We start from the raw sequence: 21,815 nt of genomic DNA, 5'->3' as shown, positions 1-21,815 counted from the left end.
TCGGGGCGGCGGTGTTGTGGGCTTTAGCGGATTGGGCTTCCGTGTGGCCAGGTTTGGGCCGTGTCGTGTTTCTCATGGGCTAGGCTCCCATCAAAATCGGGCCCGCCTTGCTATAGGGTTGCCAACCGGCTCCATCTGGATCAAAGACAACTGATGGTCGAAGGAAAAAATTATTTTTAGCTTCCTAACTTTTGGACGAATCCGTGGAAACAGACAACAAAACCGTCTACCTAAACTCTTTGCACTCCCGATATTAGACACATAACCTCCCTAACTGGTTTTTCTCAGTGTTTTTCTCCTTTTTGTTTATATTTATTTTAGCTGGATCTTTAAAAATTATAGTAAATTATTAAAAAATCATAAAATGGAACATTCAAATTTTTTGAATCCACATAAGTAGATCCATGCAGTGAACATATTGTATGATATAATTTCATAAAAATATTATTATACTTTTAGATATATACTTTTCTGTAATTAATTCATAGCTACAGTTTACGTGATCCAATTGTGGTAAAATTTTTATGGTGGGCTGATCATTATATGATTGAGCTATAGTAAAAATTTTGTACTCATTTTATCATTTATGCTTGAGCAACTAAATTTCATGCTATATCAGAGATTCTTCAGCTTCTCAAGCATACAAAATCCAATGAGCATGAACTTTTTACTACAGCTCAATCATATAATTATTAGCCCACCATAAAAGTTTCACCATAATTGGATCACGGAACTGTAGCTATGAATTAATTATAGAAAAGTATATATCTAAAAGTACAATAATTTTTTTTTACTAAATTATATCATATCATATGTTCACTGCATATATCTACTCATGTGGAGTCCAATAAAATTGGATTTTTTATTTTATAAGGTTTTGATGATTTACCATGATTTAAAAGAAAACGAGCAAAACTACCGGGAGAAACCGCGGATTCGTCCCAAAGTTTAAGAAGGTAAAAAATACTTTTTCTATGGTCTAATATGACCAATTCAAGCAACACAGGAAAGCGTCTCGACTGTGAAGAGATTTGCAAAGCACGACGTCAAATTTGCAGGCTTAGCAACCATTTGGTAAGCAAGAATGAGTCGAGAAGGGTTCCACTAGTTGGTCGGCACACAATTCAATATGCCCATCTGACCATCTCTGAATTCAGCCCCGATGACTCGACCTAACCTAAGATTTGGAAGAGATTTCCCCTCTATACGCACACAGGTTCAGTTTGGCACGTCAGAGCGTGAGAGCGAGGCATCAGATATCCAGATGTGTGGCGCAGCTGTAGCTGCGGATGCTCTCCAGCGCTGCCGGATGCTGTTGGGAGCTCATCGGCTCCACTTCTCTGATCGCAACACACCTGGCTGAATTTTCGTGCAGGTGTCAATGGAGACGGCGAGCGGCTGCGGGAGCCAGGCCAAGTCGTCGTCCCCGGCCTCTCTCCTTCTCGGACCCGGAAACCAACACGATGCAGCGCCATGGAGAGGAATGTGGCGTGAGCGCAAGCGCTGAGTGATCCGTACGTCCCCATGTTTTCATCCCGCCGGCGTCGGGCTGCGCCGGCGGTGGGGATGCGACCTCCCCAATCGGCGTCCTCGGGCATCTCGTCGCTGGAGTCCTTCGCCGAAGCCGGTGAAGACCCTGGACCGCCTTCATGCTGAAGCAGGTTATCTGTTGGATACGGCGGCGGCGGAATCCTCGGGGCTCGGTGCCGAAGATACGGGCGGTTGCCGCCGGCGATCGGAGAAGGGGCGTTGCAGGGTGATCTGCGGTGAAAATACGTTTTTGCAAATCAGCCCCTCATTTGGATTGCTATTTTTCTCCGCAATCCAAATACTTACATAACCCCCCCTCCATTTCGGAACGCTACTATTCTCCGCGATCCGCATATTTACACAAAGCCTCTGGTTCGGATCGCGATTATTCTCCGCGATCCAAATATTTACACAAACACCCCTATTTTAGATCGGGGTTACTTTCAGCGATCCGAATATGTACACAAAAATCCCTGGTTTGGATCCCGATTATTCTCCGCGATCCGAATATTTACATGTCGGTCCCTGGTTTGGGCTGCTATTCTCCTCGCTCTCCCATGGCCCCGACCGCCCTTCCCGTCCGCCGCCGCTCGCCGACGACATGGACTTAGGGTCCGTTCGTTTCCGGGCTCTAAAGCCCGGAACCTCTAAACTTTAGAGGCCTGGAAACGAACGGCCCACTAAAGTGCGAGTACTGTAGCGATTGGAGCGCTAGAGATTTTAGATACCGCGACGGCTCTAACGCCCTCTAATGCGCCCTGCTCCTCGCCCCGCGAGCCGCCGCCCTGCTCCTCCCGCCGCGCGCCGCCCTGCTCCTCCCCCCGCGCCGCCCTGCTCCTTCCCCCGCGTCGCCCTGCTCCTCCCCCCGCGCCGCCCTGCTCCTCCCCCGCGCGCGGCCGCCCCGCTCCTCCCCCCGCGCCGCCGGCCCTGCTCCGCCCCGCCGCGGGGAGGAGCGCGGGGCGGCGGCGCATGAAACCGAAGAAAAAAAATGCTGCTGACAACTCGGCACATGAAACCGAAGAAAAAAAGAGAGAAGGTAAAACAGTTTAGTTAGTACAAGATGTGCTAGGAGTATGTATGATCAAATCTACAACAACATTCATGTGTGTTCTGCACTCTATCTATCGATCCATCAAATGTACTTGGCTGATGACGAGGCTTTGCTCGGCCTCATCATCAGCTAGCTCATCTCTAGCGCTATCCTCTTCCTCATCTCGGCGCTGCGCGCGTCGGGGGAGGTGTCGACGACGAACTTCCTCCAGAACCAGTGCTTCTTCCAGATGTGCGCCATCTCCTCGACGGGCACGTTCTTGGTCTCCGGCAGCAGCATGGCGATGAAGAGCGTCATGAGCAGCACCCAGCCGCCGAAGAAGTAGAAGAGCCCGAACCGGAGGTGGCAGAGCAGCGTCAGGAAGATCTGCCCGATGAAGGCCGTGAAGAACATGTTGACGGCCACCGTGACGCTCATCGCCGCTGACCGCACCGCCAGCGGGTAGATCTCGCTGGGGATCAGCCACCCCATGGGGCCCCACGACCAGGCGAACCCGGCCACGTACACGCACACGAACAGCACGATGCACATGGCATACTGCTCCGAGATGGCGCCCGTCCCGCTCATGCCGAACTGCAGCCCGATGAAGGTGCCCACCAGGATCTGCGTGCAAGAATTTGGATCATGGCGACGGCATCAGACACAGAATAACGCATTCAGACACATTCATGGGCAAGCTCGGGAGGGAAGAAGAAGAAGATGAGCAGCGGCCGGCCGACCTGGGAGATGATCATCTGCGTGCCGCCCTGGAGGAAGAGGGCGCGGCGGCCGACCTTGTCGGCGGTCAAGACGGCGACGAAGGTGGAGAAGACGTTGACGAGGCCGGTGATGATGGAGGACACGAGGGAGGCGTTCTGCTTGAACCCGACGGTCTTGAACAGCACGGGCGCGTAGAACATGATGACGTTGATGCCGGTGAGCTGCTGGAAGAAGGGGATGAGCAGCGAGAACGTCAGCTGGGGCTTGTACTTGCCGCCGAAGAAGAGCTCCAGCCACGGGTTCTCCACGGCCTTGGCCTCCTCGCTCGCTGTCGACAGGTCGTCGAACTCCTCGCGGACGTCGCCCACGCCTCGGATCTGGGCCAGCGTCTTGCGCGCCGTCGCGGTGTCGCCGCGCTGGATGAGCGATGTCGGGGTGTCCGGGATGGCCAGCGAGCCCAGCGCGATGACGCCGGCGGGGACGGCGCCGAACGCCACGGCGATGCGCCACCCCCACCCGCCGGGGATCTTGGACGCGAAGTAGTTGGTCATGTTCGCCGTCAGGATCCCCACCGTGATCATCAGCTGGAACATGATGTTGAGCATCCCGCGCTGCTGCGCGGGCGCCATCTCCGAGATGTAGAGGGGGGACGCTTGGATGGAGAGCCCGACGCCAGCGCCGACGAGGATCCGGCCGGTGAGCAGCATCGGGAAGTTCACGGACACGCCGCCGAGGACCGCGCCGCACACGTACGCGGACCCGGCGGTGAACAGGGTCCACTTCCGGCCGAAGGCCCGGGTCAAGGGGCCGGCGAAGAAGGCGGCGGTCATCGCGGAGAGGAAGAGGGAGGAGCAGAACAGCGTGAGGAGCTGGCTGTCGAACTTGCAGTACTGGTTCACGACCACCTGCTTCTTCATCTCCTCGTAGATGGACGGGAAGAACTTGACCAAGAATGGCTCCGTCGACGTCAACCCGGCTGCACGATCACCATGGCGGCGGCGACAACAACAGCAGAAAGCAAAGAAACCCCTCGTCAGAGCAGAGCAATCCCCCTGATTTGGCATTCTAGCCTATCTATGCCATGGTGCTCACTCACAGGTGAGGCCGATGTCATAGCCGAAGATGCAGCCGGCGACGGAGGCGATGAGGCAGGCGAAAACGACGATGCCGGTGATTTCGCCGGGGTACGTCTTGTACCTCGTGGTGTGATGCACGATCACGGCTCCCGCCATTGTGCCCGGCCCCGGCGGCGGCGGAACCAAACCGGTCCGCCGGTCGATCGATCGACGACTCTCTCGGCGGGAAGGGGGCGTCAGGAGGTGTGGGCCCCTCCTGTTCGTCCTTGCGCGGCGGGGGGAAGAATGCGTCAGGGCGGGAGCGGCGAGCACTTAAACCGGTGAAGGGCCCGGCGAGTGGTGCGGCGGTCCCGTCCTAAATCGTAGGACGCATGCCGGTCGTCGTGTCCTCTCCCGGGCGCGAGTCCGTGTCCCCCAGGAACGCCCGTCGCCATGGTTTCAAGGTCAACCACGGCTTTGAAGCTTCTAATCTTGGACACCGCGGTTTCCAATTTTAGCATGCTGCATCATGCGCCGCACCGCACCGCACCGCACCCAGGAACTGATGCAAACTGGAGGCAAATGCAAAGTTCAATTTGCAAGTCTACCCTTCAGATGGATATCAAGCTTGGAGCTGCTGTTGTACAGGTCATTTTTCAAGCGAATCCATCCGCCAGGGTATGATCCTCTGCTGCACAAAGAAGCTACGGCTTGTATAGGACTTGTACGCACCGTAGCCGTAGTGGATTCTGTACTGAGGATGATCGGCCTTTGAAATTCCACGGCAGCTGAAGTTTTCAGTTTGGGAATTGGTCTCAGATGACGCATCCACTGCAAATGCATGCACGGTGTTGGTGAGTGGGAGCAGGTGAGATCCGTCACGGACGCTGCCTGGCCATTGGGGCAGTAGCACCAACACGGCAACATGGTTTGCAGGCGTAGGGTTGATCTCCATAGCACAGTCCATGACCGGCTGACTGCATGAACGATGCATGAGAGAGAGACTGAGCTGAGCTGAGACGCAGTCAGCTGCTGTCTATAGTAGCACGCCACATCTTAAGTTCTTAACTGAACAACTATACTCCATCAAGAACAAAAACTACCAAAATATGACGAAAAACTGAGTTTTTTTTGCTTAAACTGCAAAGAGGAATGAAACAAACACTGGCACGATAGGTTGAACAAAACTTAGGGTCCGTTCGTTTCCGGGCTCTAAAGCCCGGAACCTCTAAACTTTAGAGGCCTGGAAACGAACGGCCCACTAAAGTGCGAGTACTGTAGCGATTGGAGCGCTAGAGATTTTAGATACCGCGACGGCTCTAACGCCCTCTAATGCGCCCTGCTCCTCGCCCCGCGAGCCGCCGCCCTGCTCCTCCCGCCGCGCGCCGCCCTGCTCCTCCCCCCGCGCCGCCCTGCTCCTCCCCCGCGCGCGGCCGCCCCGCTCCTCCCCCCGCGCCGCCGGCCCTGCTCCGCCCCGCCGCCGGGCCGCCCCCTCTCTCCCCCCCAGCCCCCCGCGCGCCGCCGCCCCGCGCTCCTCCCCGCGCCGCCGGGCCGCCCCCTCTCTCCCCCCAGCCCCCCGCGCGCCGCTCCCCCGCGCTCCTCCCCGCGCCGCCGGGCCGCCCCCTCTCTCCCCCCCAGCCCCCCGCGCGCCGCCGCCCCGCGCTCCTCCCCGCGCCGCGCCGCTGCTCCTCCCCGCGCCGCGCCGCTGCTCCTCCCCGCGCCGCCGCCCCGCGCTCCTCCCGCGCGCCGCCGGCCCCTGCTCCTCCCCGCGCCGCGCCGCTGCCCCCTGGTCCTCCCGTGCGCCGCGGCGGAGGCCGCCGAGGCCGCGCCGCCGCCCCCTGTCGAGCGCCACCGAGAAGCAGAGGAACAGTTGAGGGCAGAGAGAGAAGTCGGATAACGAACAGCTCTCTAACAAGAGCTCTTAAATCTTTGGACCTCTAATCTATGGGGCTGTTTTTTAGACCCCTCTAGGGGGAACCGAACACACCCTTAGCCCAGAGCCGCGGCTGATGGTACAATACAATAAGATCGCCCAGTCGCGCTTGCCTACCGCTCCTCGTGGCTTTTGGCTTTCGCCGTCCTCGTCCTTCCTTCCGCCGCCTACTCATCCATGCTCGACTACATCCCCTTCTCCGCACCCGGCGGCCGTGTGCAGCAGTGGCGAAGATCCCCGAGTCATCTGTGTGGTACATGCCGCACGGCGGGCTCATCAACCAAGCGGGAGAGCTCCAGAACGCCGCGCTGCTCAGCCGCAAGCGCCTCCCGCTTCCCCTGCTCGACCGCCACGCCTCCGTGCTCGGAATATCCGACCCCGCCGCCGTCTGGTATCACGCCGTGCAGCTCCTCTAGCACCAGGAAGCGGAGGTAAAAGGCTGCGCCTTTTGCCTTCAAATGTGGCCGGACGGGTTGGACGCGGCAGGTATTGCTGGATTTCGATGTGATTTCTGCCGGCGCATTTCTGCAGTTTTTGCTTGCCGCTTCCTCCGTTCTGCAAGAGATGATTTAGCGATGGTTTGTTGCCTGGAAGATGGCGCCTTGTGAAACGAATCAAGCGGCACTTGTTGTCTTGTTTGTTTGGAAGATGATTCAAGATGGTGCCGATTCCTGATTTCGAAAACATCATGTGTTGTACTTTATCAGAGGAAGACGTTGAGCTCCAATGCTGATGATGCAGCCATCATGTGCAGTTGTAGGCTTGCAGCTGCAGCTGCAGCTGCAGCTGCTGTCCAACGATACCCATTACATGGAACAGAGCTATGGATTATCGTATCGCTACGAGGAACTCGGAACGAAATATATAACCGCGCGCGCCAAAGTATACGCACACCCTGCAATGAAGCGCAACAAGTGCACGGCCCCTGCAGAGAGCAGCAGTGCACAGTGTGCTGCAGCCACTGTAACTGTAAGTGTGTGTGACAGGGTCCTTGCGGATTCATGGTTCCTCGTACAACAATTTTATTGAATGCTTGTCTACGGGCCCAGATGGCAGACCCGATTTACGGATTTAGTACTACATACTGTATGTGCTTGCTTCTGTAAGGACTGGGGTTTTATTTTGGGCACCGTACATTGGAGGTACAAGTGCAGAACTGCGGCAGATCTCGAGTACCTGAATTCAAGTGAGTTTCTTCTTCTTCTTTTTTTGTTTTCCTTTCCCTTCTAGCACATGTTATTATTCAGTAAAGCACATTAACAATATGCCAGGAACAAGTGGTACAATTGTACTGGAACTTCCTGCAAGCAGCAGGTACAGACATGCAGTTATTTAGATGTTCCTAGGCCTTAACAATCATAATGCAACCATCTGGAGAATGTATCAACAACAGAACTTCGTCACCAGCAGAACCACAATCTCATAACTTCATTGAACATTACGCAGTACTACATATCTCCATGATTATCCATCTCTCGGGACTACATGTATCATCTCATCTCTCATCGACCCTTTCCACAGACCTGAAGCTGTCGTATCATGAGCAACTCATTTTATTTTCTGATTGAAGGATCAAAGCAGCCGTGATAGGCTGTTTAGTTGTACACTTTAATAAAAATCATATATCATGACATGCAGATACCGGTCAGCTCAACGCTCAACCTAACCCTAGGACAAGAAACTCCATCTACTTCTTAACGAGCAGGGGCCCCACATTATCACCAGTTGCTTTGTTGTGTTTCACATGGGTTCCATCGCACAGTGGGAATGTTCCTGATCTCCAGCACCTTATCACAAAGAAAGCAATCAAGGTCAGCACAGTTGGAAACGGTGAGCAAATGCAATGTTAAGAGAATAATTATGGAGTTGGTTGGTAATCTAAGTGGCTAAAACCGTGCAGAACTCTGCACATGCATACATCTGTGCTCGCAGTGTAAAAAATCGATCAATCTTTGTGTAGAAGTATCCATAATGAACTGGGTTCAGTTGATACAATTTTGTGCCAGGTAAGACATGCTCATGTATAGGCAGGTGGGATCAAAATAAGCCCATGCTTGATATCGAAAATAGCATCATGGTAATGTCATAAGCATTCTTAGTTCACTCAGACAAATAAATTGTTTGCCAGATGTGTAAAATTTCCTGTGTGTGACCCCCACTGCAGACACAAGAATTTGTTTGGACTGTTTTTTGCTGGCAAATATTCTCACTGGAAGACATTTAGAATTGCATATGGTGTCAGTGCAAGTTCCTCTGCAGTTAGGTCATAACTCCATGTAGTATGGCTCAGTAGATCATTCATATGGTTGCAGTTGTGCTTGTGTACAGAGATATTTTAACTCCAGTGAAATGCTCCATTTTTTTTACCTCTTTAGTATGCTATATGTGATCAAATTTACTGATCTCTGTGACACAGCATCTCTGATATTATTAACACAATAAATTCCAAAGAGTTCTGAGGACCATGAAACAGAGCATTAAAAGTATCAGGGCTTGTTTGGTTCGTCAGGACTAAACTTTAGTCCCATCACATCGGATATTTTAACACCAATTAGAAGTATTAAATATAGTCTAATTACAAAACTAATTGTATAAATGGAGGCTAATTCGCGAGACGAATCCATTAAGCCTAATTAGTCCACGATTTGACCATGTTGTGCTACAGTAAATATGTGCTAATGATGGAATAATTAAGCTTAATAGATTCGTATCGTGAATTAGCACTAGCTTAGTTTTATAGTTAGCTCATATTTAATCCCTCTATTTGGCATCCAAACATATGATGTGACCCAGAATAAAGTTTAGTCCCGGTATCCAAACACCCCCTTAGTCGATCACAAGGAATCTACTGCCTCCAGTTTAGTTCTTTCTTGCATCGACAGTTTAATATTTATTACTGAACACAGTCCGGTTCAGCACCTCAGCGGTACAACTGGTGCTGCATTGAACTAGATATAGCAAATTCAGAAGTACGATGGATAGATGTTTCTTATGTACTTGTTCTGAGTTTTCTCGAAGCTCCTCTCAGGACTAGAATTATGCAAAGCTTCTGTTAGGATCCCTAGCACATTTATAGAATATTAGAAAGGAATCAAAGTGCAGTGTGCAGTGATTTCAAGCACGTGGAGCTGAAAACAGTATCTCCGCTTATATTAACACAAGAAGACGTTCTGTGGCTTATTGACTTGTTCTTAGAATTACCATGGAAATACATTGTTTGGGGCTGAGTTGAACAGGCTGCCACGATATAAAGCAGGTTAAATTAGCAATTCTATCAAGCAAAAACGTTGTGCATTTTAAATTAAAGAACAGAGTTCGGTTAAATTACCCGTCCATCTAGAACACCAACACACTACACGCGATCGTCCTCTGCTCGTCTCTCTTTCTCTATCGGCACCAAGCAAAGCATGGGACATACAGGGTGAGAGGGAATCCGGTGAGAAGCTGGCCGTACCGGCAGTAGGCGGTGAGCGGCTTGGCGAGCTCGCCGGTGAGGACGGTGTCGACCACCTTGTCCTCCTCCTTCCTGATGGCCGGGTTTATCCCGCCGCCCGCGCCCGCCTCTGCCCGCACGGCCACCATGCCGCGCCGGGGCCTCGGCGCCTGCGCGCTGGGCGGGGCGGCGACGGGGAAGCGGCACGCGGCGGCGCAGAACGGGGTCGCCATGGTCTTAGCAGGTTCCAGCAGGTTTGCAGGTTGTTGGCTTCTTGACTGGGCTTCAGATGGAGATTGGTTTGGTGGGAGGCTGGGAGTTGTTGTGGATGGCTTGGGTTCTTGAAGTCGGGGGGAGGGAAGGTGTGCGTGGCCGCCTGCGGAGGGTTTGAGGTGTGTGGCGAGCACAAGCCGCGGCGGCCAGAATCCAGATGGATGGCGCGGCTGCCCTTTAGTTTGTCGCTTCTCGCATGTCCTGTTCTTTTCTTTCCTCTCTCTTTTGGAAGCATTTTTCTGAAGCTTTAGATTTTTCATTTTGGATTGGGATGCACTGATGAACTATAAAATGGTGGTTTTGGCTTGCGCATGCAATTCGAGCAGCCTAATTTTAACCAGGCCGCACAGGACCAGACCAAGGACATGCACGGTGTGGCATGTGCACGGCTAGTCGCCAAGCCAAAACTAAAGGAGCTAGGTCTATTAGTAAAGATTTTGTACACACTGCTAAAACTAATCTTTCTATTAAATCTTTACATGTCAAGAGAATAAAAAGTCCTCACCTTCCATGCATTGGTTTCAAGGCCGGAACCCGGAAGGATAGAGAAGTAACCGTGGCGGTCATCAGCAAGTCAGAGTTGGGGAGAAGGAAGAGAGCACGCGTGGCAGCAACGCCAGGACAGCAAACGGGCCGATTCCATGGCGCCCTGCTGTTGATCGACGCCGCGTACCGACGCGCGCGTACGGCCGTGGCCATCAAAGGCGGTAGGGCCCGGCCTGCCCGGTTGGCCGGTGAGCGCGAACGGGCCCGGCAGCACGCAGGCAGCGGCCACCCGGCCCGGCGGCCTTGATGGCCGTCGCGTACACGCGGGCGCCACCGGCCGCGCCCACCCGTCAACGACGCGGCGGGCGCGTGGGGTGGGGGACGGGACCACCAGCAAAGGCGGGAACGACGAAAGCGTGACCAGAGGAGAGAGAGGAGCCGGCCGGTGGTGCGGTGTGGTGGGTGGTCACGAGTCACGACGGCTCAGGAGCGCCCGTGCCTCCTGACTCACTGACTCGTTGGGTGCGCCCGGCAGCCAGACGGACAGACCCGACGCCCCCACTCGCCAGTCCCTCACCATACCCATATCGGAACTGATCTTTTGTATCCCTTTTCCTAAGCGTAGACAAATAGTCTCGCGTACAAGCATAATTAAGTCATAATATGGACAATGCCAATAGGAAAATACTATATATGGTGTTTAGTAAAGTGTCGTATACTACATTACAATCCATCTTTCCACAACAAACAACCATATTTTAGATGGGAAAGCAAATTTAGCGTATTCTCAGTTGTCTCGGTAGCATGTTGGCATAGCTAGTCAACTATAATTAGAGGTCGTAGAGCCCTATCCCCTCGGGACTATTGGTTACATGATGTAATTAGTCCTCTGAATGCACTTTGTGTTTTTTAATAAGCTCAATTTGTCATGCAAACCACTAGATTTGAAACTTTCATAAACCGCTCTCAATTTAAAAATCTTAAACTAAGTGTGAGTCAAGACCACTCTTTTAAAACAATTGCAGATTAAAAATATTATGAAAAACAGCATTGACTTATGGATTTGCATTGTTTGGGATTCATTATGAATTTTAGTTGTAAATTACTTCCAAAGAACTTGTGTTGGTTGTTTGAACCACCGGACAACTTGCGTAAAGCACTTTAAGAAGCTTGGCTTGACGCGGAAGAACCATCAATTTTTTAGGCATACCTCCAGATTGTCAAGTCGATGACATGTCTTCTATGCCATGCAGCGTGAAGCGTGACACCTGTATGGTCTATTGAATCATCAAACATCTGGTGCAAATCTCTTAAAAAGTTTAGGTTCATGTGGAAGAAGCATCATTTCGTTAGGCATACCTCCAAACTATAGAGTCAATGATGTATTTTCCGTACCCTGTAAGGTGACACTTGCATGGTCATTTGAACCATCAAACAACTAGAGCAAAGCACTTAAAAAGTTTAAATAGTTTGGTTGGCATACATACAACACTACAAATTGTATTATGTTTTCCACGTCATATAAGGTGACACTTGTATGGTAATTTTTGAACCATTACACAACTGGCGTAAAGCACTTAAAAATCTAGATTCCAGGGAAGAAAGGTTGGTTGGCTAGGCATACATCCAAATTATAGCGTGGATGTACATTGTTACATGTCAAGTGCCGACGTACTTTGTCGTGTTTTAGATAGGGATACATGTAGCATGACATAACTCAGAACTATATTGCTAAGCGAACAACTACGATTATTGTGGTCCCTTTTGCAATATTTGAGGTTATAATTGTAAGCTAGCCGAGAGATGCAATTAAATTCCAAAAAAGAAGTATGAACGCGATTTGCTGATAGCTATTGTTCTTATTTGTGTTCAAAACTAAAATGATGTTACAAGAGTTGAATGTGCTTCATCATATGTTCAATGTTGAAAAAAAAAGTTTCAGAAGTAATGATTTTTATGCATATTGCACAAATTCTGAAGATGTGCTAGCAGCCATGGTCTTCCATTTGCAAATAATTAGAGTAGCATATTTTTAAGAAGATGATATTTTGTCATCAATTACAAATTCAAGTATAAAGAACAATATCATCCCAACAAGTATGGAAGTTAATGCAGAAGGTGTTAAAAAACTGGCCAACAAATACTATGTTTCCACAGCTAGTAGCTCCAAATAATCAATTGAAAAAGGAAAAAAGCCCAAGAAACCCGTACATCCTCCATCCTCACCTCCGCTGCTCAACCAAATAATCTAATGCAAACGCATTGTGATTGATTGCACCAGCATAAAAAAAAACAGAAAAAAAACGATGCTCACACAGGCACACAGCACCTCCAGAAGTAGAAAGCATGTCTTTTTAAAACCTTACCATTCCCATGCCAAGCCTGCAACGCGCCACCATTGAATGCCCAAAATCCAGGGTCCATACTCCCACCCAACCCCCCGGGTGCCCCTAGCGGTTTGGGTTCCAGAGCTTCCCCACCCCCCGGGACGCCGCACCTGATAACAAACACCACCACGGCCCCAATCTTTTTTTTTTTTTCCCTCGGCACGGCCCTGTCCCTCCCTCCTCCCTTCCCTTCCCTTCCCCCCCACCGGACCCGCGCCCGTCAAAGCGAGAGCGCCGTATCACCGGCCTTTCCTCGCGTCCCCCTCCGATCCGCGCCCCCCAAAGATACCTTTTTTTTCCCACCCGCTTCCCCGCGCCGCCGTTTTGCTGCGACCATGGCGGCGGAGGGGGAGGCCAAGAACCCGTCGGGCGGCGGAGGCGGAGGCGGAGGAGTGGATAACCCCCAGGTAGAGGCGGCGCCGTCGGTGCCGGCGCCGGCTGAGGGGGAGGCGGTGTTGGTGGCGGCGCAAGGGACGGGGCAAGGACCGGAGGGGGAGAAAGCGGATCAGGAGGGGGAGAAGGACGACGGCGCGTGCAGAGATCTGGTCCTGGTTGAGGATCCGGAGGTGGTCGCCGTCGAGGATCCGGAGGAAGGTACGGTGCCTGTTCTCCCCGGCTATGGCCGTGGTACTACTTGCTGCTAGTGTATCGGCTGTCAGATGCATGGATACGGTAGTGCTACTAGTTCTTGACGTCTTTTCCCTACTGAAACAGTTGCCGTGAAACAGAAAGAAAAGAAAATATTCTTTTTGGGTGCTTGTATCTTTACTTGCCAATAAATTTGTGCAGCTGTTTTGTTTCATCTGGCAAGGCTGAGATTATTTGTTCAGTGTATCCACACTGTAACTTGTCGTTTATAGGTTTAACAGCGCCTTTTGTTGCCAAGTACGAGGGGATTTCAGGGGGTTTCCTCTTGCTCCGTTTTAGCTGTATTCATAGTTTTGTAATACTTTTGTTCTGTTGTTGAGAATACGCGCAAAACATCAGAGGCAAGGGGAATAGTTATTGCTGTTGTACGAATCTGTTAATTCTCTTAGTTACTTAAAGGTTGAAAGCTTCAGAAAAGGCAGTTTGTTTTATTCTAGCTCCTTTATTATGTTCGTTTGACTTGTAGCCATGCTAGAAAACTGAAGACCTTCCTTTCACTCCCTTTGCTGTTTTGTTACTTTTCACTGATACAGTGGACATGAATTTTAAGCTTATTAATGTTGTTCAATCATTATTGTCTGCTTTTGTGCTCACTGTTTGAACTAAGTACTCGAGCATATAGCTACATGTTGAGTATTTATATCTATTTGCCCTTAAAATTCTTAGCTGAGCGCCTCTGAGAACTTTTTTGTATGTTTGTTACAGCTGCAGCAACAGCAGCACTTCAGGAAGAAATGAAAGCGCTCGTGGCATCGATCCCTGATGGTGCTGGCGCAGCATTCACAGCGATGCAACTTCAGGAGCTAGAGCAGCAGTCTCGGGTATATCAGTACATGGCTGCCCGAGTACCTGTGCCTACTCATCTCGTCTTTCCAATATGGAAGAGTGTAACTGGTGCATCCTCTGAAGGCGCCCAGAAGTACCCTACCTGTATGCCTTCTAACCTGTTTCATCATCTGTGTGCTCCTCCTGTGAAAATCTGTTGAATTTTTTGGCAGACCTTCACCAAGTGTTCACTAGATATCAGCGTTAGTTGTTTGCAATGTGTAGGGTAGTACAAGAGATAAATTTATCAATATCATTTTAAGTTGTCCTTGTTTGTATAGGTTAAGTCATATTATTAGCTAAGCAAGGTTAAGATGAAATGCAACTTGATGCACATGTTACTAAGGGATAATGGAGGAACCTGGTTGAATTAGGCTTAGGGCATCTTACTAAATGCATAAAGTTGGAAATTCTTATATATGAATTATTTTAGGCATTCTAACAGATCTGTATAACTGGATTGAACAGTGATGGGCTTGGCAACACTGTGCTTGGACTTTGGGAAGAACCCCGAGCCGGAACCTGGGAGGTGCCGGCGAACAGATGGTAAAAAGTGGCGATGCTGGAGAAATACAATCCCAAACGAAAAATACTGTGAACGTCATATGCATCGTGGTCGCAAGCGTCCTGTACAGCTTGTTGTCGAGGACGATGAGCCTGATTCTGCGTCAGGATCGAAATCCACTCCCGGCAAGGCTACCGAAGGTGCCAAGAAGGCTGATGACAAGAGCCCAAGTAACAAGAAGCTTGCAGTGGCAGCACCTGCTGCTGTGCAGTCTACATAATTGAAGCAGCATTAGTAGTCGCAGAAAGAGCATAACAGCGCTGGCAACTAGCGCCCGCTTCTTATTGCATGTAATCCCCAAAAGACTGTAGTGTGGTCTTAGCTATAACCTCATTAAGCAAGCACAGTGTCTGTGCGAGGAAGCTGCAAGAACTTCCCTTTAGCTGTCACTGAAAATTTCACTCTTAGGTGTATAGTTTGATTTAGCGTTGTCGCGCCTTCGGCCTTCAGGTAGGCGATGCGGCATGATCTGATAAATCCTCCCTGAACTGACAATTTCGCATTGTGACCCAAGAAGCCGATGGAAGAACTTGTGAGACTGGATACTGTGCTTTTTTATGTTTACCTTTGTTGGCCTGTGCACTTATCTGATTTGTCAGTTGTATAACAAGTGGAAGGTCATTAATTTTATGCCTTGTGGAGAGATTCAATTACTTCCTGGATGTGAGCAGAGTAGATTTCAACCCAGTGCTCAGAATGTGTATGTTTTGGTGATAGTATGCCAAAGACTCACCGAATGTCTGGAGCAACCCAATTCGGTTTGCGCAATTTAGATGTCAGTTTTGTTTGTTTGGTTGGGTGGACTGGCATTGAGATTCCTGTCGTAGCAATTTTTTTTTTCTTTTGAAACATGGTGCCATGTTGTTAGTAGTGCCTGAGAGGGCATTTCGCATCGGCTAAAGCTGGAGGTTCCTGCGCCGCAGACGTTGCATCAAGCCTACACACAGTTCGTGTATCTGGTTGTGAAAGTGAAGCTTGAACATGTGCTTAATTTGGGAGATCGTACAACATTAATGGAACAATGTAGATTTATTTCTGTACCTGGTACTTCTTCCTTTATTGAGATGGTGACGCCTGATTTGAAAATCAATTGTCCTTGCATAAATATAACGTAGCATTGAATTTGAGGGCCAGTGAGACGAAGCGTTGCATCAAGCTATCGGTTAGAGAGTTCTGCAAGCATGAAACAAACACCAAATGCATTGTCCAAAAGTTGCAGGAGCATAACGATGCATCACGCGAATCGTGCCTGCAGGATATCGACGCTACCGGCATCAAGCATTGCACATCTTTGTTATACTTGGTGAACGAAAGGAAAGGAAGTTTCGCCATAGGAATTTACATCGCGGAAAGCAATACATTGATGAAGTTGATGGTTCTCTCTACAGAAAACAAAAGAAGAAAAAAGAAGAGAAAACGTAAGTGTTTTCTGGGTCTCTATTTCCTTTACAGTTGCTGCAGCACCCTCATCCCCTCAGATGGTTGTAGTCAGGTAGTCGACACAGGAAACCAGATTAGTAGCAAGTGTTTATATATAGTACACCTGAATGGAAACTAGTTTGATCCAGAGCGCAGGCCTCTTGCGCTCAGAATATCTCCTCCTCTGCCTGGAGCTTTTGAAGCGCTTTCTTTGCATAGATAGTGATTGCAGCAGTGGAAGCTGCGGCGATTGTGAACCCGATTCCATTGTAGATAATCTGATCCACAGACAAGAAGGACCCCTTGCTAGTTGCTACAGCCAAGCTTTGAAGAAGTTTCCCACTGCTCCCGAAAATTAAAAGAGGTTAGATTCTCCGAACAAGAAACAGAAAATATATACTACAGCAGCTCAACATATAAAGTTTATGCTCAAAATACTACAGAATAGGTTGCACGTCATGACTCCAGTTACATGCATGAACAAGCTAACTGACAATATACAGCACCATCAAACTGCGATGATAAATACTAGAAAAACAATTATTGGGTGATTACGAAAAACAGCTATCACAAAAAAGTACATGAGATGTAACGTGATAAATGTTGCTTAGAAAGTGTTGCATATTCATTTAATAACAACACAAATTCACCACAATGGTTACCAAGCATGCTCCACAAAAATGCAGAAATAAGATAGCAACCACAGCGTCAAAAAAATGGAAGGGGCAAGAGATATGTACAAACCTGTATATTGCAAGGAAAGTTTCATGTATGGTTCCAGCCATTGAACCAGCTATGTATGGGCAATATTTGACATTTGTAGCCACAGAAGCATAGTTAAAAACTATATATGGAAATGGAGAAATCCTGAGCAAAGCAACAGCCCTAAATTGATGATGCCAATCTCCTTCGCCAGCAAGCCTTACAAAAGCTGCTTTCTTTGGCCACTTCTCCAACCATCTCTGCGGAACCATTACCAACCAAATGTTCAAAACCAAGTAATTTGCTAATCGGTCTCCTATTCTATTTGGATATAAACATGTGGAAGAAAAGGTGACAGTAAGAGACTCACATGTATCCTACAGTGGAATGCAGAGCCTATAAAATAAGGCAATGACATGCCTATGCTCATCCCCGCTTGGATTATCAAAAAGCCATAAAGATATCCAAAAGTCATCCCCGCAAGCCACATGAATGGTGAAGAAGGTAACAAGACACTTGGGAACAAGGCGATTGCGCCAAAACATATTAGAGCAATAGCTGGTCTGCTGAAAGTTGTTGATTCCCAGTAAAGAATAGGTGCAACAACCTGTCAATGACAACGCGAAAATCAAGGTCAGCAAGAAACTTAGAACACAACTCCAGGGATAATAGGGCGTTGAAAGCTACTGAAGTAAGCCAGGTAACCAGTCTATTCAAGTGGATTATGAGGTGGTCACCCTAAACTGGTGCAGACAAATAGATGATGCAACTGATTCGCTTGATTCAACAGAATGATACTGTAAGTTCTCTGGTCTGCTGAACTGAAGATGTCAGAGTCCAACCTTTAGCATAATGCCTATGATCATCCACTTCCTTGGAGAGCTCTATCCCATATAATTTATATTGAAGGTCGCAAACAAGCAGCGTTGACAAGCACATGACCTCTAATTAGGGCTGCTCCTTGCATGTGCTATTGACCTACTTGTACATAAGAGTCTGATCTGACCTGGTATTGTAAACCTTTGGAAAGGATGATAAGGTTTAATTACCGATTATGGTTCGACTTGTAAACATGAATTTGACAATTATTCCAATCCTTATGTAAAAAGTGGTATCACAACTAATAGCAGTCTGGTCAATTTATGTTGCAGTGCAAGCAGACACTAACGGAGCACCAGTCCATATCTTAAATATAAAAGCCAGTCACAGGCAATGGCAAGCATTAACAGAAAGCTGTGGCTCCTTGGTGTATGATGCTTTTTGTTTTCCAAGAGTTGTTGGACACTAGCAGTAGCAGAACTCTAAGTCAACTAATCATTAACAATGACATCCTCATCCAATCCCAACACCCCCAAAAGTTGGTTTCCAAAGAGATCTATCAATACTCCATGACATAATAAATTAAGATCTTTGAACACACCGCAGCAAAATAAGCTAGCAAAACACAACTTTGCATCACCAACCTCAACACCCAACCAAAACGTTTTGCCAAAAAGGACTTCTAGCGTATTCCTCATGAACTAACCATAAACCCACAATAACAGGAGCATGGAAAGATAATGGAAGCTATTTTACATACAACTACTTCTGGGAATGGCTTTTCACAACGGGAGTTTGCTTCCAAGCAAGAACATAAATCAAGTGGGTCCAGAGCCCAAATGCCAGGACACAATGTACTTCTTCCAGGTAGAAGCTTCCATGTGCCATGTGCCGTTGCTTGTTGTAAATGGGCATGCTTTCCTCCACCAAAGTGAGATCATTTAATTAAAAGGCTATGGAAGAATTGCAAACATGATGTTCTTGACTACTAAGAGTAACAGTACCACATCTTCACAGCAAAAAAAAAAAAATCAAGAACGAGTTGGATTGTGAGATTATTCCTATCCATCCACCTTTTAGTGAAAGCATATACACTACCGAAGCACCAAGAGTGCAGACCCCACATATTGGTCCACTAGATATTAGTGAAAGCATTGACGGATGTCAAAACTTGGTGAATTGGCAAAGAATTTCTCCATCTCTCATATTCCAGCTGGGAATAATGCTAAATTCACACATTGAACAGCGACATCCCCATCCGACCCAGTCATATGCAAAATTAAAATCTAAGCGAAATCTACTGGTAGCTTTCTTCCCACTTTCAAAGAGCTGGCTATTCTAAACTCTGCTACAGATTGAGATCCTAAAACGCTCAACAACCTCAACCTCCAGCTGATAATATAGGCAAAAGGAAAATTAGTCACCTATTCTTACTAGCTAGCCACGGCAAAAAAAACAACCATAACAATACAAATGGAACAATGAAGATGTTTCTACCACAAACAAAAAATATCAGCAAATATCCAAACATTCCCGCACAAATCCGCAAATCACGTCGCAATCGACGGTTCGACGGACATAAACTGAGCAGAATTAAAAGAGAGAGGAAAGATCTCGCGTTGGCGACGAATCCCCGCACGATCCGCGACGGACGCAATCGAGGCGGCGGCGGAAGAGAGGGGAGGGGGCGCAGGAGAGACGGGGCGAAAGCGCGCACCTTCTTAATGACGAGCGGGCCGAGGAAGACGACCGCCGCCGCTCCGGCCCCCGCGAGGAAGATCCCGAGCACGGCTATCTTGGCCCACCACCGGATCGCGCGCCACCGGAGCACCCTGGGGCACTCCGCCGCGGCGGCCGCCTTGACGGCCGTCGCGGCGTCGGCCTCCCCCTTGACCGCCACCTCCACCTCCTCCGGGATCCTCACGTACTCGCCGCGTCTGCCATTGGCGGACCCCGGCGAACCCATCGACCGTGGGGACGCGATCAGGCTAGCATCCGCGGGGGGGCACGGCCCCGGGCTGTCCGGGAGGGGAGCCGCCGGATCGGCTGCGACCCGAGCGGAATTGTGCTCGGGTCGGGCGGGTTCCGGCGAGCTCGGCGTGGTCGGTGAGGGCGCGGCTAGGGTTTGGGTCCGGGAGGCCGTCGGAGCCGGAGGCGTTTATGATGAGGTGGAGGAGAGAGGCAGCGGCATTGGAGCGGACTCGGAGAGAGAGGGGGGGCCGAGCCAGAGAGGAGGAAGGAATTCTAATTTCTGCGAGTATTTTAATGGCGAGATTTTTCCGGTGCCAAATTGGACAGAGAGGAGAGAGGGTGGGAGGGAGGGGGAGGGAGAGAGAGAGAGAGAGTGTCCCAGGGAGGATAACGTGGAATGACATATCTGCCCCCCTTCGGGTTGCTTATTTGTGTGTGGTTTGTACGCGCATTGTTTTTGTGTTGCGTGCCTACAGGCGTATGCGGATTACGATCTGATTACCAGATCAGTGATGATAAGTAATAGGCTACTTGTGTTAGCAACTACACTGCAGCATATTAGAACAATTTCATGTCCATGGTCTCATGTAAGAATCGCATGTATTTGTTTGTGTATTAAATACTACGGTAAAATAGTTGGGTCCCTCTTTGAAGCATAATCACAGCAAGACGGGCACGTCCAAGATGGAGGCCCAGCATAGAAAAATCACAGTATAAATACTGGCCTAAACCCATCCTAGATCTGAACGACTGGCCTCAAAATGTATGACAACGAGATAAAGTCTGTTTGTAGAGGTGTCACGTGCCAAAAGGAAACCCCCCCCACCTTTGATGTTTGCGGTCCGAGGCCGTGCGCGTCAACGGTACCGGGCATGGTGTTTTACATGCCTACCCGTACCTCGCGGGGAAAAAAAAAGACAGGAAAAGGAAAACGTGATTACGCTAAAGCCGTGGTAAACGGGGAGGATGAGCTAGTAACAACCGAGGGCATTTACGTAACTGCCTCACTCGAAGCAGCAAAAGGGTGGAGCTCTGCCGGTAAACGTTGGTGCTCAGAGTTCCAGGCCGGACCGGCGCGTCAGCGACCTGCGAGCGGTCGGTCGGTCGGAGCCCAAGCCCAGCTCAGCTCCGCGCTCCGCAGCAGGAGGTGGCGGGTCGGTCGGCAGCCGAAAGCGACCGCCGACGCGCCACCACCGGTGGGGGCTGGGTGTGGGTCCCACCCCCGGAACACGGTGGCAGTTGTTTCTTGGAGCCTAGCCCACGCTTCCTGACGCGCGGGACCCGCGGCGCGTTTGACGCGCGCTCCTGGAGACGGTGGGCGCGCAGCGGGCGAGGTGTACGTACTCCGTCTAGGAAGAGGGTGGTCAAAAGGTGAAGATTCGTCTCGTTTCGCCCGCAGGCCGAGGCGCCGTACGCACCGTGAAACCTCCCAAAAGGGTACCTCCGTAGATGTTCAATCATGAGCTAGCTCTGGTATATCCAGCTCGATGGGCACGTCCGCCCAGCTCACTCGCTTTTGTTCCAATGATTTGGCTCCCATCGGCTCATCTTAGCTCGGGACAGCGCTTAATTATTGCCCACTCATCTGCTGCCGTTCGTCATCAAATGCCGAGTAAGTTATTCAGGCGTGTTGGTCAGGACGAGACGAACTCCAAAGCTAACCTAACCACATGTGTTCGACCGAGACCAGAAGGATTGGAAGCAAAACATACTCCGGATTGGCCACACAGTGTTTGGTCAAGCCGTCAATGCCGCAATAGTATTCCTCGGAGAAAAAAAAAGAGAAGAGGCCATGTTAGCAGTACTGAAAAAACAATGTCAGGGTAACGAGCTGAGCTGTCTTATCGAACCCCAGTGGACAGTGGTGGCTACTTGCTCATCTCGCGCAGTAATGCAAACAGCTGCACGAGTAAAATCGAGAAACTCCAAGAACAAGAAATGTAGGCACCGACCGATCAGTTAAAAGAGTGAAGGCACGGAACTACAGAAAGGCAGGGTTAGGCTGGCAAGGAAGAAAGA

The 21,815-nt window shown here is 49.7% G+C and overlaps 4 protein-coding genes across 4 annotated transcripts; 1 reads left to right on the top strand and 3 right to left on the bottom strand.

Moving 5' to 3' along the window:
- Positions 1–2,572: 2,572 nt before the first annotated feature.
- Positions 2,573–4,344, bottom strand: LOC112881204 (sugar transport protein MST5-like). The gene is made up of 2 exons (XM_025945886.1): positions 3,301–4,344; positions 2,573–3,184 (listed from the first exon to the last, which is right to left on the bottom strand). The coding sequence occupies exons 1-2, from the start codon at positions 4,342–4,344 to the stop codon at positions 2,711–2,713; spliced, it is 1,518 nt and encodes a 505-aa protein (XP_025801671.1). The 3' UTR covers positions 2,573–2,710.
- A 3,320-nt stretch (positions 4,345–7,664) lies between these two features.
- Positions 7,665–10,034, bottom strand: LOC112879618 (CDGSH iron-sulfur domain-containing protein NEET). Its single transcript, XM_025943957.1, has 2 exons — positions 9,723–10,034; positions 7,665–8,055 (listed from the first exon to the last, which is right to left on the bottom strand). The coding sequence occupies exons 1-2, from the start codon at positions 9,932–9,934 to the stop codon at positions 7,956–7,958; spliced, it is 312 nt and encodes a 103-aa protein (XP_025799742.1). The 5' UTR covers positions 9,935–10,034; the 3' UTR covers positions 7,665–7,955.
- A 2,962-nt stretch (positions 10,035–12,996) lies between these two features.
- Positions 12,997–15,520, top strand: LOC112880500 (growth-regulating factor 11-like). The gene is made up of 3 exons (XM_025945141.1): positions 12,997–13,441; positions 14,201–14,425; positions 14,789–15,520. The coding sequence occupies exons 1-3, from the start codon at positions 13,183–13,185 to the stop codon at positions 15,103–15,105; spliced, it is 801 nt and encodes a 266-aa protein (XP_025800926.1). The 5' UTR covers positions 12,997–13,182; the 3' UTR covers positions 15,106–15,520.
- A 631-nt stretch (positions 15,521–16,151) lies between these two features.
- Positions 16,152–20,121, bottom strand: LOC112880499. The gene is made up of 4 exons (XM_025945140.1): positions 19,543–20,121; positions 17,377–17,613; positions 17,049–17,266; positions 16,152–16,646 (listed from the first exon to the last, which is right to left on the bottom strand). Exons 1-4 carry the CDS (start codon positions 19,789–19,791, stop codon positions 16,472–16,474), a joined length of 879 nt encoding a protein of 292 aa, XP_025800925.1. The 5' UTR covers positions 19,792–20,121; the 3' UTR covers positions 16,152–16,471.
- Between the last annotated feature and the right edge of the window lie 1,694 nt (positions 20,122–21,815).

The sequence above is a fragment of the Panicum hallii genome, chromosome 2 (genome assembly GCF_002211085.1).
Source record: "Panicum hallii strain FIL2 chromosome 2, PHallii_v3.1, whole genome shotgun sequence".
NCBI classification, from domain to species: Eukaryota; Viridiplantae; Streptophyta; class Magnoliopsida; order Poales; family Poaceae; genus Panicum; species Panicum hallii.
This window is presented reverse-complemented; position numbering and strand designations above follow the sequence as displayed.

Excerpts from the sequence above, each read along its gene's own strand:
- LOC112881204 (XM_025945886.1), bottom strand. The coding sequence starts at position 4,344 with ATGCCAAATCAGGGGGATTGCTCTGCTCTGACGAGGGGTTTCTTTGCT. Across the intron at positions 3,185-3,300 it reads CGCAGATGATCATCTCCCAG|ATCCTGGTGGGCACCTTCAT; the intron begins GTCGGCCGGCCG and ends TCTTGCACGCAG.
- LOC112879618 (XM_025943957.1), bottom strand. The coding sequence starts at position 9,934 with ATGGCGACCCCGTTCTGCGCCGCCGCGTGCCGCTTCCCCGTCGCCGCC. Across the intron at positions 8,056-9,722 it reads CCGCTCACCGCCTACTGCCG|GTGCTGGAGATCAGGAACAT; the intron begins GTACGGCCAGCT and ends CTTTGTGATAAG.
- LOC112880500 (XM_025945141.1), top strand. The coding sequence starts at position 13,183 with ATGGCGGCGGAGGGGGAGGCCAAGAACCCGTCGGGCGGCGGAGGCGGA. Across the intron at positions 13,442-14,200 it reads CGTCGAGGATCCGGAGGAAG|CTGCAGCAACAGCAGCACTT; the intron begins GTACGGTGCCTG and ends TGTTTGTTACAG. Across the intron at positions 14,426-14,788 it reads CGCCCAGAAGTACCCTACCT|TGATGGGCTTGGCAACACTG; the intron begins GTATGCCTTCTA and ends TGGATTGAACAG.
- LOC112880499 (XM_025945140.1), bottom strand. The coding sequence starts at position 19,791 with ATGGGTTCGCCGGGGTCCGCCAATGGCAGACGCGGCGAGTACGTGAGG. Across the intron at positions 17,614-19,542 it reads GCCCGCTCGTCATTAAGAAG|GTTGTTGCACCTATTCTTTA; the intron begins GTGCGCGCTTTC and ends TGTCATTGACAG. Across the intron at positions 16,647-17,048 it reads ACTTTCCTTGCAATATACAG|TGGGAAACTTCTTCAAAGCT; the intron begins GTTTGTACATAT and ends TTTCGGGAGCAG.